General features: G+C 48.8%; 1 protein-coding gene across 1 annotated transcript; it reads left to right on the top strand.

Annotated features, from left to right (window-relative positions):
• Positions 1–9,612: 9,612 nt before the first annotated feature.
• On the top strand, positions 9,613–12,748 carry TLNRD1 (talin rod domain containing 1). Its single transcript, XM_060097487.1, has one exon. The coding sequence runs from the start codon at positions 11,005–11,007 to the stop codon at positions 12,091–12,093; it is 1,089 nt and encodes a 362-aa protein (XP_059953470.1). The 5' UTR covers positions 9,613–11,004; the 3' UTR covers positions 12,094–12,748.
• The last annotated feature ends 1,115 nt before the right edge of the window (positions 12,749–13,863 follow it).

Below are 13,863 nucleotides of genomic sequence, written 5' to 3'. Positions count from 1 at the left end.
CGCGCAGGCCAGGTCCAAAAATTCCCTCAGGGCCTCTAGGAATCCTCAAACAGCGCCTCACGAGGCCTCAGGTTTTCGCCTGTGAAATGCATTAGAGCTGGAACTTCTAGGAGCTGCCTTTGCTCTAAGAAAGCAGGTTTCACGAGGTCACACGTTTCCTCCCAGTCTCCTGCAATTTCCTTTGAAAACAGCCTGTTGAAAAAGAGTGAGTGGCAGGTAGAGCAACTTTCTCAGAAGATCGTGAATAGATCGGGCCCAGGGCTTTGCTGCTCAGCAGAGTTCAATTCGTCTCTCGATATTACTGTCATCTCTTGAGCTTGACGAAGCTTTTTAAAAAAAATCATTACTTCTCATCTGTAAAACAGCTTCAGTATCTCTTCTGATTTTAACCTAATACTGTCGGCTCTGTTTAATCCTTTTCAAGGTTGAATCATTCTGTTTTTTGATTCTTACTTAAAAAGATTCAGCCCAGAGATGCTTTAAAATTCCACGGATTTTAAATGGCCGATCTGCTGACTTCTTTTAAATTTTTAATTGGATAAATAAGACACGAATCACTTACTGAAACTGTAAAATATTCGACCATTGTACAAAAACATTCTGCTCTATTCCACACCAGCCACAATTCTGTTTCACACCAAACAGTTATCAGTCTGTCGAATACTGTATACATTTTTCTATACATTTACAAACATCAAAGTGTCTCTAGAAATGGTTTTGTTGCATTTATATGTGTGTTTATGGCAACACACTACAAATCGGCATGCGTATTAGCTCTTTAAGGGTTTTCCACTTACCAGTATGACGCGATGAACTTTCTTTATACTGTAGTATAGTATGTTTTGGTATTAATATGCCAATAGTTTATTTCCTTATTACCCTACTGATGGGCATTTACTACCAATTCTTCTGCTATTACCAAAAGAAAAAAAAAAAGCCACAGTAAACCTCTTTATTCATGCCTTGTGTTATGGGCTGCATTGTATCCCCCCGAATTTCATATGTTGAAGTCCTAACTCCTCAGGACCTCAGAACGTGACTGTATTTGGAGACAGGATCTTTAAAGAGGTAATTAAGTTAAAATGATGTTGTTAGGGTGGACCCTGATCCAATATGACTGGTGTCCTTGTAAAAGGAGAGGAAATTTGGACACAGTCATGTATAGAGGGGAGACCACGTGAAGACACAGGGAGAAGATGGCCACTTACAAGCCAAGGAGAGAGGTCTCAGAAGAAACCAACCCTGCTGACACCTTGATCTGGGACTTCTACCCTCCAGAACAGTGAGAAAATAAATTTCTTTTGTTTAAGCCACCTGGTCTGTACTTTGTTATGGCAGCCCTAGCAAGCTAATATATCTTGCTTGGATAGGATTATAGGCTACATATAAGAGAAAACTGAATTTGTAAAAAAAAGTGGCTTAAACAAGACAAGAGAGTGTTGTTGTTACTGTTTGATTTTTCTTTCACAGAAACAGTTGGCTACTAAGCATCTAGGGCTGGTATTTTGGCTCTTTGGTCATCTGGCACCTAGTCTCTTTCTCATCCTGTTCCATCATACTGGCCTGTGGCTTCCATCCTCAAGATCACAAGTTCCTAAATAGCTACTGGAGCCCTAGCCATCAAGATGACATTCATCCAGAGGAAGGAGGAAGGAAGGAAAGCCAATAGGAGCACACCTTTTAATGGAGTCAGCTTCTTTTAAGCAGCTTACTTGGATGTTCCACACAGCACTTCTGTTTACATCTCATGGGCTGGAACCCAGCCTTCTCAGGGAGGCTGTCTTCTGGCTGTCTACATTGTCACTCCAAATAAAACTGGGATTCTGTTATTAAGGGAAAAGAGGAAGTGGACGTTGAGCAGGTAACTATTAGTTAACAAAGTCTGCCTCACCTTCAAGCTTAGGACCATTGAAGTTTAAAGCTCTCCCACTGTAGGGTGGCTGATATCGTGCATACATCTATATGTAAACACGCTGTGCCATTTCCTACTGACATTGAGCAGAAACAACTCATAAGAAAAAAAGTTTTTTTCTTTTCTTTTCTTTTCTGAAATCATAGGGGAAATGTCATAAGCTTTCTCCCCAGAGCGCATTGCTCCACCCAGTGGCTCAGTGCCCTGTCCTGGTGCAGTCATGCTAAAAAACATGCACAGCTGTGGCCGATCATGTGCTCTGCTGGGAGGGGTCACCCTGGTCATTTTGCCAGCTGCCAAGTTAAGGTGCAAAAGTGCTGGGATTCCTGGTCCATAGTATCCAGTGATACAGAAAAAAAAAAAAAAAAGGCGTTTAGTGTTTTACAGAAATTGTTGGAGTTCTGTAAAACAAAATTCCAGGGCTCCTTTCATCTAAGGAGGAAATCAATTCAGTTTATTATCCAGTGATGTGCAAACATCTGGATTGATTGCATTTTCACCAATTTGAGGTTTGGAACTTGATTCAGTTCAACCCTGCGAGAGTGTATTTTTACTAAGGGTCTACTGTCAATCAAGAACCACATGGGGGCACTGATGGAAAGATTACTATAAGAAGGTCCCTGCACTAAAGAGCCTGCAAGCTAGCAGGGGAGATAAACAATACACAGTAAGTATAATGCAGATTGCAGGAGGTCAGGACCTGAAGGGATAATACGATGATAATAATATCCTTATTCTAAACAAGAGGAAACCCTGGTTTTGGAACGGCATCATTTGTCTGAGGTCACACAGCTTGTGAAGTGGCAGGCAAGAATCCCAGCCCAGGTCTATTGGATGATGAGGTGTATCTCTCTCCCAGCGTAGCACCATCTCCATCTGGGTTAATCGTCAAGGCACTCGGGAGAGTTAAACTGGAGGCCAGATGGAAGACCCGTTGAAAAGGAGTCTGGAGGCGGGAATGCTCAGATGGGATGAGATAAGAGTGTGAACCTGATCTGAGGCCCTGTAGTAGGGCAGGAGAGGAGGGGACAGAAGTGAAAGAGATTGTGTGGTCATGGCTTAAATGCGGCCACCATTGCCCCGGGGTTTACTACTAACCGTACCTCTAAGTGGTTCAGTGACTGCAGATGGTAAAATCAAGCCCCCATCTACTCTCAATCTTAGGTGGCCTCAGCTGGGCTCCTCCTGGCTTGTGTCACGCCACAGCACACAAGGATGGCTAGCAATATCTGTAATCAAGCAGGGATGATATTCAAACTATTGAAAAACTGGAATGGCACAGTTTCCAGCTATTCAGGACCGAGTGCTACGACCTGAAGGGTACAGCTCGGTTCTGGAGGCTCTGGGGTGCCAAATATTAACACTTTAAAGACTGAATCATGGGGAATCATGGGAAGAGGTTCCTGAGGTTGGGGCTGAGGCGGAGATAGGGGAAGCCATGACCATTTATCATTCTTTACTTTAGTACTTTTTACCTTGGTGCAAGAAGAGTCACCACGTATCTCCTGAGCTTTATATTTACTCACATGTAGCAACTAACTGATTATCTTTCGACTACAATTACAAATTTCCAGGAGAGTATGTGATTGGCCCAGGCTGGGGTGGGTGTCTGTTCCTGGTCACCATCATTACTTGTGAACAGAAGAGCAGGACTCGTATCATTAAATTTAACACTTAAAACTTGTGTTTGCAAGAGGGAATGGGGGGTGGGGTGGGAGGAATTGGGAGACTGGGATTGACACATATTATATTATTGACACTATGTATAAAATAGACAGCTGATGGGAACATACCTATAGCACAGGGAACTCTAGTAATGCACTGTGGTAACCTAAATGGGAGGGAAATCCAAAAGGGAGGGGATATCCGTATGTGTATGGCTGATTCATTTTCTTGTGCAGTGGAGGCTAACACAACATTGTAAAGCAACCATACTCCAAAAACAAACAAACAAGCAAAAAAACTTGTGTTTGCCAAACACCATGAAGAAAAGTTAAAAGGCAAATGGTAAAGTGGGAAGAAAACTCCAACATGGCAGAGACAAAAATAGCTTACAAATCAGTAAGAAAAAGATGAACTCCTTGATTGAAAAATGGGAAAGGAGATGAATAATATTTTTATTTCTCCAAAATAAATGAACCTATTTATACATAAAAAAAGTGCAGAAGTGATATCGCACGAGATATCAAAGAAATGCAAATTCAAATAAGATATAATTTTTTGCCTATCAGTGGGGCCAGAATAAAAATAAAGATACTGTACATCGTTGGCAAGGCTCAGTAAAAAAGCATTCTCATTCACTTATGGGGATGGGGACTTTCTGCATGAAAATTAGGTGAAATGTATCAAAACTCTAAAAAAATGCGTAATTCCACTGCCAACAATGATTCTGAGGAAATAGACAATGAAAATAATAGAAATGGCAATAATACAGAGCACTTACTACGTGGCAGGCACTCTTCTGAATGCTGTACGTGTATTTCTTCATTTATGCATTGTAACAATCCTTATGTAACACTCTCCATAAGAGGAGAAAACAGGAACCACCCTAAATGTTCAACCATAGTAGGCTGTAAAATGCACATTTACAATGCAAAACAATGCAATCATTAAATATGACGTCATAGATGTATATTTGTTGATATTAAAGATGTTTATTTTATATTATTAAATGACAAAATGTTATAACATGGTATTAAAATGATACAGATATGTATATGTTTGTATGGGGAAATAGCTGCAAACATGTACATCGTGGCTGCCTCTGAGCATGGGATTTCAAATCAGTTGTATTTTAAAAGGGGTGGGGGACCCACATAAATGCACCGATGCTCCTATAATACTGATTGATACTGTTCTCTTCACCAACATGTAAGAAAAAAAAGTCTAATTTCAACTGAAATTCTCAGAATAGTACACTTAATTCAAATTGTCTATAATACTGCAATTGCCTTGAAAATTTAGGGAAGGGATTTGAATTCCTCTCCTAAGAGGAAAAGGTAGGAATTTTATCTGTGTTATCTGAAACATCACCTATACGTTGCAGCACAGATATATGCAATTACGTTTAGAGAACTCACAATCTCTGTTTCCAAAGAATTAGCTTCCTGGACCCTCCAAAACAAGCTGGTAAGAGAAATGGGGTGAACACACTTGCTATGCAAAGGCCAAGCATTCAATCTTAGAGCTGTGAGCCGTAGATCATGATCACACACAGGCCGCGCCCCTGCTGTGGGTTCATGAATGTCCATGACTCTCTGTCCATTACTGAGTAAGAGCTGTGGGCAACAGGATTTTGGTTCAATGAAAGGATGCCTTCCTTGCAGAGAACTGCAGATGAATTAATTCATTAATTTATTACTTCCACAGACATTTATTGACAACCACGCAATGCACTGGGTGTGGGGAAGAGATGAACAGATCAAGTCCTGTCCTTAAAGAGATAACAGGGTGGTGGGGAGAGAGTTAAGCTGACAGTTACAAATACACTATGCTCACGGCCACACTGAAGCTGGGCACACAGCACAGTAGGCACAAGGGGACAGAAATGCCTGAGTATGTCTAGGGGTCAGGGAGGCTCCATGTAAAGGATCTGGGGAGCCTAGATCTCAGTACTTATTTTTTCTCCCCTACAGATCTCTGGAAAATGGAAAATACATCCAAAGATCATTAACCAGTAGGGAAATGGGGTAGAGAATTTATCTGTGAAAGCAACCTTCACCTCCATGTAGGGCTCCCTGGTAAACTAGATCGCAGAAAGTTCCAGATCTCCCAGATCTTCGGACCTGAAGGCTCAGGTGTGCCTGCCATGCTATGACTGGCCCTGCACACAGCCCTCTCTCACACAGTCAGCTTCAGGTGAACAGAGAGACAGCACGGAGGGAGGGAGGGTGGAAGGTGGGGGGGGTGGGAGGGTGGTATCTGGGAGTGATGGATGAGATCCTGCCCAGGTGCTCTTATTGTATGGAAACAAAATACACAAGAGAGAAAGAGGACATGCTGGGTTAGGAGAGTGACCTGTCACACAGTGACCCTGCTCCTTGAATGAACTGTGGTCCAATGTATGTCAGACTGTCATTCATCACCTGTGGGGATGAGTGAATCAGGGAGAAGGAGGGTTAGGGGCAAATTTTTCCAGATATAAATTTCTCTCCTTTAGAAGAGACATTGAAAGGAAGATATTAAGGATGATGCTTGGTCATGTGTAAGAAAGAATGCCTGAGAATGAACTGGCCCACCTAAGCTCACAAAAACAAAACAGAGCGACACCTCTGCAAAGGAAAGATACAGTAGGGCAGAGAATGCCCCTTACTGACCACCAGGTGGCACTGTAGACCAGACACAGCTTGGTTGTTAGACTGCTAAAATCTGGAGTGCAGTGTGAAATTTGGGTATCAAAACCCAATAGGGCTAGATACATACAATGGAAAATTATTCAGTCTTAAAAGGGAAAAAAATTCGGACACATGTGACAGTGTCAGTGAACCACGAAGACATTATTCTAAGTGAAATAAGCCAGACAGAAAAGGACAAATCTTATATGATTCCACTTATATAAGTTACTTAGAACAGTCACATTTATAGTGATAGAAAGCAGAATGGTGGCTTCCAGGGGAATGAGGAGTTATTGTTTGGTGGGTACAGAATTTCGGTTTGAGAAGATGAAAGGTTTCTGGAGATGGATGGTGGTGATGATTGCACAACAATGTGAATGCACTTAATACCACGGACCTGTGGCTAGGTTCACAAAAATGGCCAAATGGTAAATTCTATGTTATGAATATTTTACCACACACACACACACACATAATCAGAGGCTCATACTGTTGTCTTATACCTGCTTAAAGTCTAGGTGGAGGATGCACCTACTGGAATAGGCAAAGAAGGAAGGACAGGATTTTTCCCTAATTTTTCCCTAATCTGGCCTTTGTCATTTCCACCTTTCCTCCCCAAATCCTCAGTCAGCTCTCTATTTGCATCTTCATTCATTTATTTATTAAATGCCTACTACGTGTTGGCCCTGAGCTGGGCACTGAGAATACATTCTCCAGTGGCCAAGCCATTTTCTGTATAGCTCCCAGCTTCCTCCTGTCTGTCCCATTCACCTTCCACCAGCCAGTCCTTCAGCCCACAACTTTTCACCTTGCTTCTGTCAATTTTCACTTTAATGAAAAATACTTTGCACGGTACCTTTGGTTCATATCATATTTGAATTTTAAAAGAGGATTAGAAGAAGTACTGGGTGGCATTTTCTACAGAAAAAGCCCTTACTGCTGTGAGTCTAGGGGTAGATGCTGCCTTCCTCTGTTAATCCAGTTAGATGAAAATATGCTTCAGCAACAAACAACCCTCAAATCTCAGTGGCTTCACAGTGAGTTTACTTTTTGCTCATGTTATATGTTCCACACAGTCAGTAGAGGGTCTGCTCCACTGTCACCTAGGCTTATGGAGGCTCCATCATCTTTCAGCTGCACCACCTAGAACAGTCTCCCGAGCAGCTGCAGCAGGGGGAGGAGAGTGGAGAACTACAGATTGGCTTTCCACAGCCTCCGTCCGAGATAACGCACATCACCACCACTTACATTTCATTGCTCAGAACTGATGACATGGTCCTGCCTAATTGCAACTGGACTATCTGGTGAGCACCACTCTCTCGACTCTAGTTTCTTGACTCTGTGCTCTCACTATACCAATAGTGAGGTTGTGATGCCCTGTTTTCCCTGTTGCTCTCTCTCTGAAGAGTAGAGACTCTTCAGAGGAGGTACAGCCCTCACATTACTTATTTTCTAACAGGGCCTGGCACATGGTAAGTGCCCAGTGTTTGTAGAGTGGATGAAAGATGGCAGAAAGTAAAGGTGACCTAGAGGAAGGTGGAGTCAGTATCTGGAAGGATTAGTTTAGGAAGGGATGCCATATCTGAAAAATGAAGCAGGGAGGGTCAAGAAACTAATCCTATCCGATTTTTAAAACTAAACCAAACGTCACTGAACATAGCGAGACATTTTATGTGTCACATGGCTCATTGTTGGGGTACAAGATTTCCAGCAACACCAACCAAAGAAAGTGCCTATGTAGAAGAAAAGGAAAATAGGACTTCAGGGGCACCAAGTGGCTTTGGGAAAAAAATCCCCTGATCCCAGAGCAGTTTCATGAATAAATTAGGCATGGAGGGAAGGGTCTGACTTTCTCATACGTTTTCAGAGCTAAGTCGGACTAGGATGCTATTCCTGGGTTACCATGGAAAGACCTTGACTTATCCAACTGTTTTTCTCTGGTAGAAAAATAAAAGGGATTAATTCTACAGGAATTGCTACTAGTTTAGAAAATCAGCGCCTTGGTTTGCAAAATAAGTGGGTTCATTTAGATTTTAAAAGATATATAAGGACCCTTTAAGTTACTGATATAAGCAGGGTGACTATCCATTTAGGTTTGGATCTGTTGTTTCCGGTTAATTTATTAGTAACATGTCTCACAGTCACTCTCAAAACTGTTTCGGGTTGGAGAATAAATTGCAAGGTCATCCTAGTTACAAGTGACATTTGCAACTGGTTGAAAAAAGGTGACACCAGGTCTGAGCAAGGGGCAGAACAAACCTTTCCGTTGGCTGAACACACCCAGCTTGTGCTGGGCTGGGCACCTAGACGTGTTTCAGGACTAAGAGGTGGGGGGACCCCTGGGTGGGGGCAATGGGGGAAGCCTAGATGCTTCAACCACTTCCTGAAGAGTAAGGACTGGGTAAAATGAAAATGAGGTTGGCGGTTGGCTCCCTGCTCATGCATTTGCTCTCTTCTTGACCTTAGGAAGGCACGTAAGGCACCTGAGCACCACTTTCCTTATCTGTAAAATGGGAATAATAATGTTTACCTTCAAAGGCTGTTTCTCTTATTTCACTGTGGCCACTATTATTCCATTATACAGCTGGAGACACAGAAGTTATGAGAGGGCAAACTGTGCCGGTGAAGGCTCATAAGTCTAAGAGCTACATTTATGAGCCAAGTACTCAGGCGGTCAGTCCACAGTATCTGATTTCGAAAGGAGAAAACGAATACTTGGAGAGATAACTTGCATAAGGTCACACAACTCATAAATGGCTGGGGGAAGACTGACCCCAGGAAGTCTGGTTCAAAGTTCGCGCTCTAACTATACAAGGGCTATTTAGTTAAAGGGCGGAAGCGGGAAGCGTCTAGCCCGGCTCTGCGGGCTCCATCTCCAGGGCTCTTTCCTCATCCCGCACAGCCCCTCCAGAATCCCACCGTGGAAGAGGATCAAACACGACAAAGGGCGGGGGAGAGCTTGGCAAACCGGTCGACGTCCCGCAAAAAGCGATGACCGGACCCCAGCAAACCTCTAGGGGATGGTATCGAGTGTCCTCCTCCCTTCGGTCCAGAACACAGGCCACCTTTTAGACTTGCTCCCTGGGCGGGGAGGAGGCGTGGAGCCCCCCGGATGGGCTGAGAGTTTACGTATGGCCAACTGGCGGCTGCGGCCCGGTCTCCCAAGGGTGTGCGCCGAGCCCCCAGCCCGGGCGGGCCTGCCTCCGGTCCGCTACCCCCGCCTCTCCGCCGGGGACCACCGGCCGGGCGCCGCCGGCGTCCGCGTTGGGCTGGGGCGTCCCCCCGCTGCCACCCAGCTTCCCGGGGGAGGAGCAGCGCATCGCGCAAGCATCCGGGAGCGGCGGAGGGGGCGGGAGGAAGGGCGAGAGGAGGAAGCGGGATTTAAACGAAAGGCGGTGACGCCACACAAAAGATTTCTATAGGCTCCAGGGAGGTTACGGCCGAGGCGGCGGCGGCGACGGTGGCGAGCTGGGGGGCGAGGCGCGGCCGGGAAGAGGAAAAGCCTCCAGCAGCCCCGGCGGGCGAGCGGGCGGTGGCGCACCCACGGCCGCGCTCAGAGGTGAAGCCGCGCGGGGAGAGGAAGCGGGTGTTTTCCCCTCTGCTTTTCGGCCCCCGCCCTTCCTTTCAGTTTCTCCCGGCTCGCTCGGAAGTTGGAGGTTGACAAAAATGGCAGGAGCCGGGGCCCGGGCGAGTTGCCGCAGCGCCGCGGGGACCTTCTGAGTTGGCCGGGCCGCCGGGGAGACGCGCGCGGCGACGTCCGATGCGCAGGGCCCGGGGTCTCGGGAGAGCTCAGCCGCTGCGGGCCCAAGGCGAGGCGGAGGCGACGGGGATGGACTTGCGCCGACAGCCGGCGGCGGGTCGCGGGGCGCGCGGTCCGGGAGGGCGTGCCGCTTCGGCGCCGGGCCGCGCTCTGTGAACCGGCGAGGCGGGAAGGGGCCGCCGCGGCTCCCGGCACGCCCGGGCGCGGCGGGCGGGCGAGAGCGTGAGCGGGGCGGCCGTTGAGCGCAATCAGTGCAGGCTCCCGCCCGACTCTGACTCGGCCGCGCCAGCATCGGCCACACCCTCGGCCCTGCCGCCGCCGCCGGCGCCGCTTCCCGAGAGCGGGAGGCAGGAGATGCCCACGGGGTGGCCGCGCGTCCCAGAGGGCCAGCCCCGGCCGCCGTCGCGGGGAAGTGCCGCCTGGCGGTGTCTGGGCTCCTGAAGTCCACGTGCGCCGCCGAGCCCGAGGTGGCTGACAGCAGAGCCCGCCTGAGACGCCGCCCGCGCTCCTCCCCGAGGAAAGGATTTTGATTTCAAAGGAAGGAAGGAAGGACAACTCCCAGCTTCTCTCTCCCGCCCCCTCCCCCCCTCCCCCCCGCTCGGGCAGTCGGACCGGGCCATGCCCAGGAAGGCGGCGGCGGCGGCGGCAGCCCAGCAGAAGGGACTTTCCTGGCAGTCCGGCGACGAGGAGCGCGGTCTGTGAGTTTGCTCTGCTCCGGTTCATGGTTCCTGCAAGCCCTCCAAGAGGCCGAACGCTGCGCCCCCTCCCCGCGCCCCGAAGAGCCTCCTGCGTTCTCTGGCCCCCGGGCCCGCTCCGCGCCGCCCGGGCTCCGGCCGCCGCAGCCCAGTGCCCTCTGCCCGCGGCGGTGGATGGCATGATGGTGCGGGGAAGGCACCGCGGCCTTGGCCAGCTGAGTCGCGACGGCCGCGGGGGCGGCGGCATCGGCAGCGGCGGTGGTAGCGGGCTCCCCAGCGGCATGCCAGTGCCCCCCGGGCGCGATGGCTAGCGGCAGCGCTGGGAAGCCCACTGGCGAGGCGGCTTCTCCGGCTCCAGCGAGCGCCGTCGGCGGGGCTTGCTCGCAGCCCCGAAAGAGGCTGGTGTCTGTCTGCGACCACTGCAAGGGCAAGATGCAGCTGGTGGCCGACCTGCTGCTGCTGTCGAGCGAGGCGAGGCCCGTGCTCTTCGAGGGCCCCGCCTCCGCTTGTGCCGGCGCCGAGTCCTTCGAGCAGTGCCGGGACACCATCATCGCGCGCACCAAGGGGCTCTCCATCCTCACCCACGACGTGCAGAGCCAGCTCAACATGGGCCGCTTCGGGGAAGCGGGGGACAGCCTGGTGGAGCTGGGCGACCTGGTGGTGTCCTTGACCGAGTGCTCCGCCCACGCGGCCTATCTGGCGGCTGTGGCCACGCCGGGCGCGCAGCCTGCGCAGCCGGGCCTGGTGGACCGCTACCGCGTGACACGCTGCCGCCACGAGGTGGAGCAGGGCTGCGCAGTGCTGCGCGCCACCCCGCTGGCCGACCTGACCCCGCAGCTGCTGCTGGAGGTGTCGCAGGGCCTGTCGCGCAACCTCAAGTTCCTGACGGACGCGTGCGCCCTGGCCAGCGACAAGTCCCGGGACCGCTTTTCGCGCGAGCAGTTCAAGCTGGGCGTCAAGTGCATGAGCACAAGCGCGTCGGCGCTGCTGGCCTGCGTGCGCGAGGTGAAGGCGGCGCCCAGCGAGCTGGCGCGGAGCCGCTGCGCGCTCTTCAGCGGGCCGTTGGTGCAGGCGGTTAGCGCACTGGTGGGCTTCGCCACCGAGCCGCAGTTCCTGGGTCGCGCGGCGGCCGTGAGCGCCGAGGGCAAGGCGGTGCAGACCGCCATCCTCGGCGGCGCCATGAGTGTGGTGTCGGCCTGCGTGCTCCTGACCCAGTGCCTCAGGGATCTGGCGCAGCACCCCGACGGGGGCGCCAAGATGTCGGACCACAGGGAGAGGCTGAGGAACTCGGCCTGCGCCGTGTCTGAAGGCTGCACCCTGCTATCTCAGGCTTTAAGGGAGAGGTCTTCGCCCAGGACTTTACCGCCAGTGAATTCCAATTCTGTGAATTAGCACCCTCCCACCCTCATCCCATTCTTCCACCCCCCCAGGCTAAAGGAAGATACTTATTCTCTGCCCCTCTCCATTTATACCAAAGAAATCAAAAGTGAACCCCCCCACCCCATGTTAAATGCTCAAGAGGAATCTTCCAGAAGGCAGGGCCATGCAGACCATTTACACACGCACTCGCACTCGGAGGGCCCCCGGTGCCCAGCAGCCCACACCAGGAGATGGAAGATGTGTCACCTGCTGGTTGCAGTATTACCCCTGCCCCCTACCGCGGCTCCTCTTCCGGAATTCCTCCACTAAATTTTATTATTAATTGGGCAGGAAGGAGGTCATGGGTTCATTTCTTTTTTGGTCTTTTTTTTTCCCCCCTAATTAAGAGAAAGGTTACCTCAGTTTTCTCTCCGTAGACATGGATGTAGCTACCTTTTTTGTATGTTGTTATTTTTTTAAGCCGTCGTGATGGGTTAGGCGTATACTTGGTGTGGAAAGAGTATGACTTTGCCATGTGTTTGAAAATGGGGGGAAAAGCTACTGTGAGTGTGTGTTTTATTTTTTAATTTACACTATAGAATGATTCTCCCCCCCCCCAATGTCAAGTTTTTACCTTGCATGTACTGGAGTATTTATTTCATCTATTAATAAAATGTTATGTTTCTCAGATGGCTTTTTGCAAGTATTGTTGATTTTCAATCATTGTAATGTTGCAGGCTGCATATCATCATCTATGGAAAGGTGCCCTGGAAAGTTTGCTTGGGAGCAATGAGGTGGGTTCCCAATCTTCAGCCTTTTCTGCTTTTTCGTCAAGAGTTAACTTCTTTGAGCAGCCTAGAATTCAAGAAGAGAGAACTGTGTTTATCACTGTCCTTGTAGAGGCAGGGGACACATTTATGGTTGGATTACGTATAGTGCTAGAGTGGGGTTTTTTTTTCCTGTTTCTCCTGGAAAGTAGTTTTGCTTCCTTTGTCTCCTCTGATTTTTCTGTCCTAATGAACAGGGTTCAGACTGACTGCAGTCTGATTTGTGCTCCACCTGTCTTTTTCAGGGTAAGCCTCTTCCTAATCCTGTGTGGAATGCCAGCCTTCCCAGGTCAGAGAATCTGTGTATGGACCTGCAAAAGTACTGTACATCAAGCGAGAGTATGTAGACAGGTCTGTTCAGACAAGATCCAGTTGCTCATGATTTTAGGAGAAAAAAACAACACAAAAGCGTGGAGTGTTCTAGACTGTTTTAATAGAGGGAGAGGTATTCTGGAAAGTGTGAGAAGAATTTGCTAGACCCACAGCATGATTGCAGGCAAAGGTTTATTTTTGTGACCTTGATCTGATACGCCCCGGTTGATTGTATGTTGGAAGGATGCTTTGTTCAATGAAATTTGGAGTTATTTTAGGGTAGTTGGTCCCTTCTGCAGACAATTTTAAGAAAAAAATCTTTGGGGGGAGGGGCTGTATGGTTTTGCTGACCCTAGCTGAGTTTTGAACATTTTCCCACTGAAAAAATGGCAAATGTATTGGCCGTGCTTATCCTGAGAGAGCCACATGGATAAAACTCATGCATGCTTTAAATTTGCTCCGTTTACATTTTTCTTGGGATTTGTTGTGCCTAAGCCTTTGCAGTTCGCACAGATCTGAAAAGAAAGGTTTTTCAACTGATATGTCAGAGAGGAAAGTTGTAGTGACTGTTTTTACTTGAATGGCTGTGTTTATTACATGAAGGTCATGTTCAGCCTATAGAACCTCTTAAACCTGTGTTGGGTTTACTACAACTGTTGAGCTC

This window comes from Mesoplodon densirostris, chromosome 4 (assembly GCF_025265405.1).
Source record: "Mesoplodon densirostris isolate mMesDen1 chromosome 4, mMesDen1 primary haplotype, whole genome shotgun sequence".
Classification (NCBI taxonomy): domain Eukaryota; kingdom Metazoa; phylum Chordata; class Mammalia; order Artiodactyla; family Ziphiidae; genus Mesoplodon; species Mesoplodon densirostris.
The sequence above is the reverse complement of the archived record's forward strand: the minus strand, read 5'-3'. Positions and strand labels throughout refer to the sequence as shown.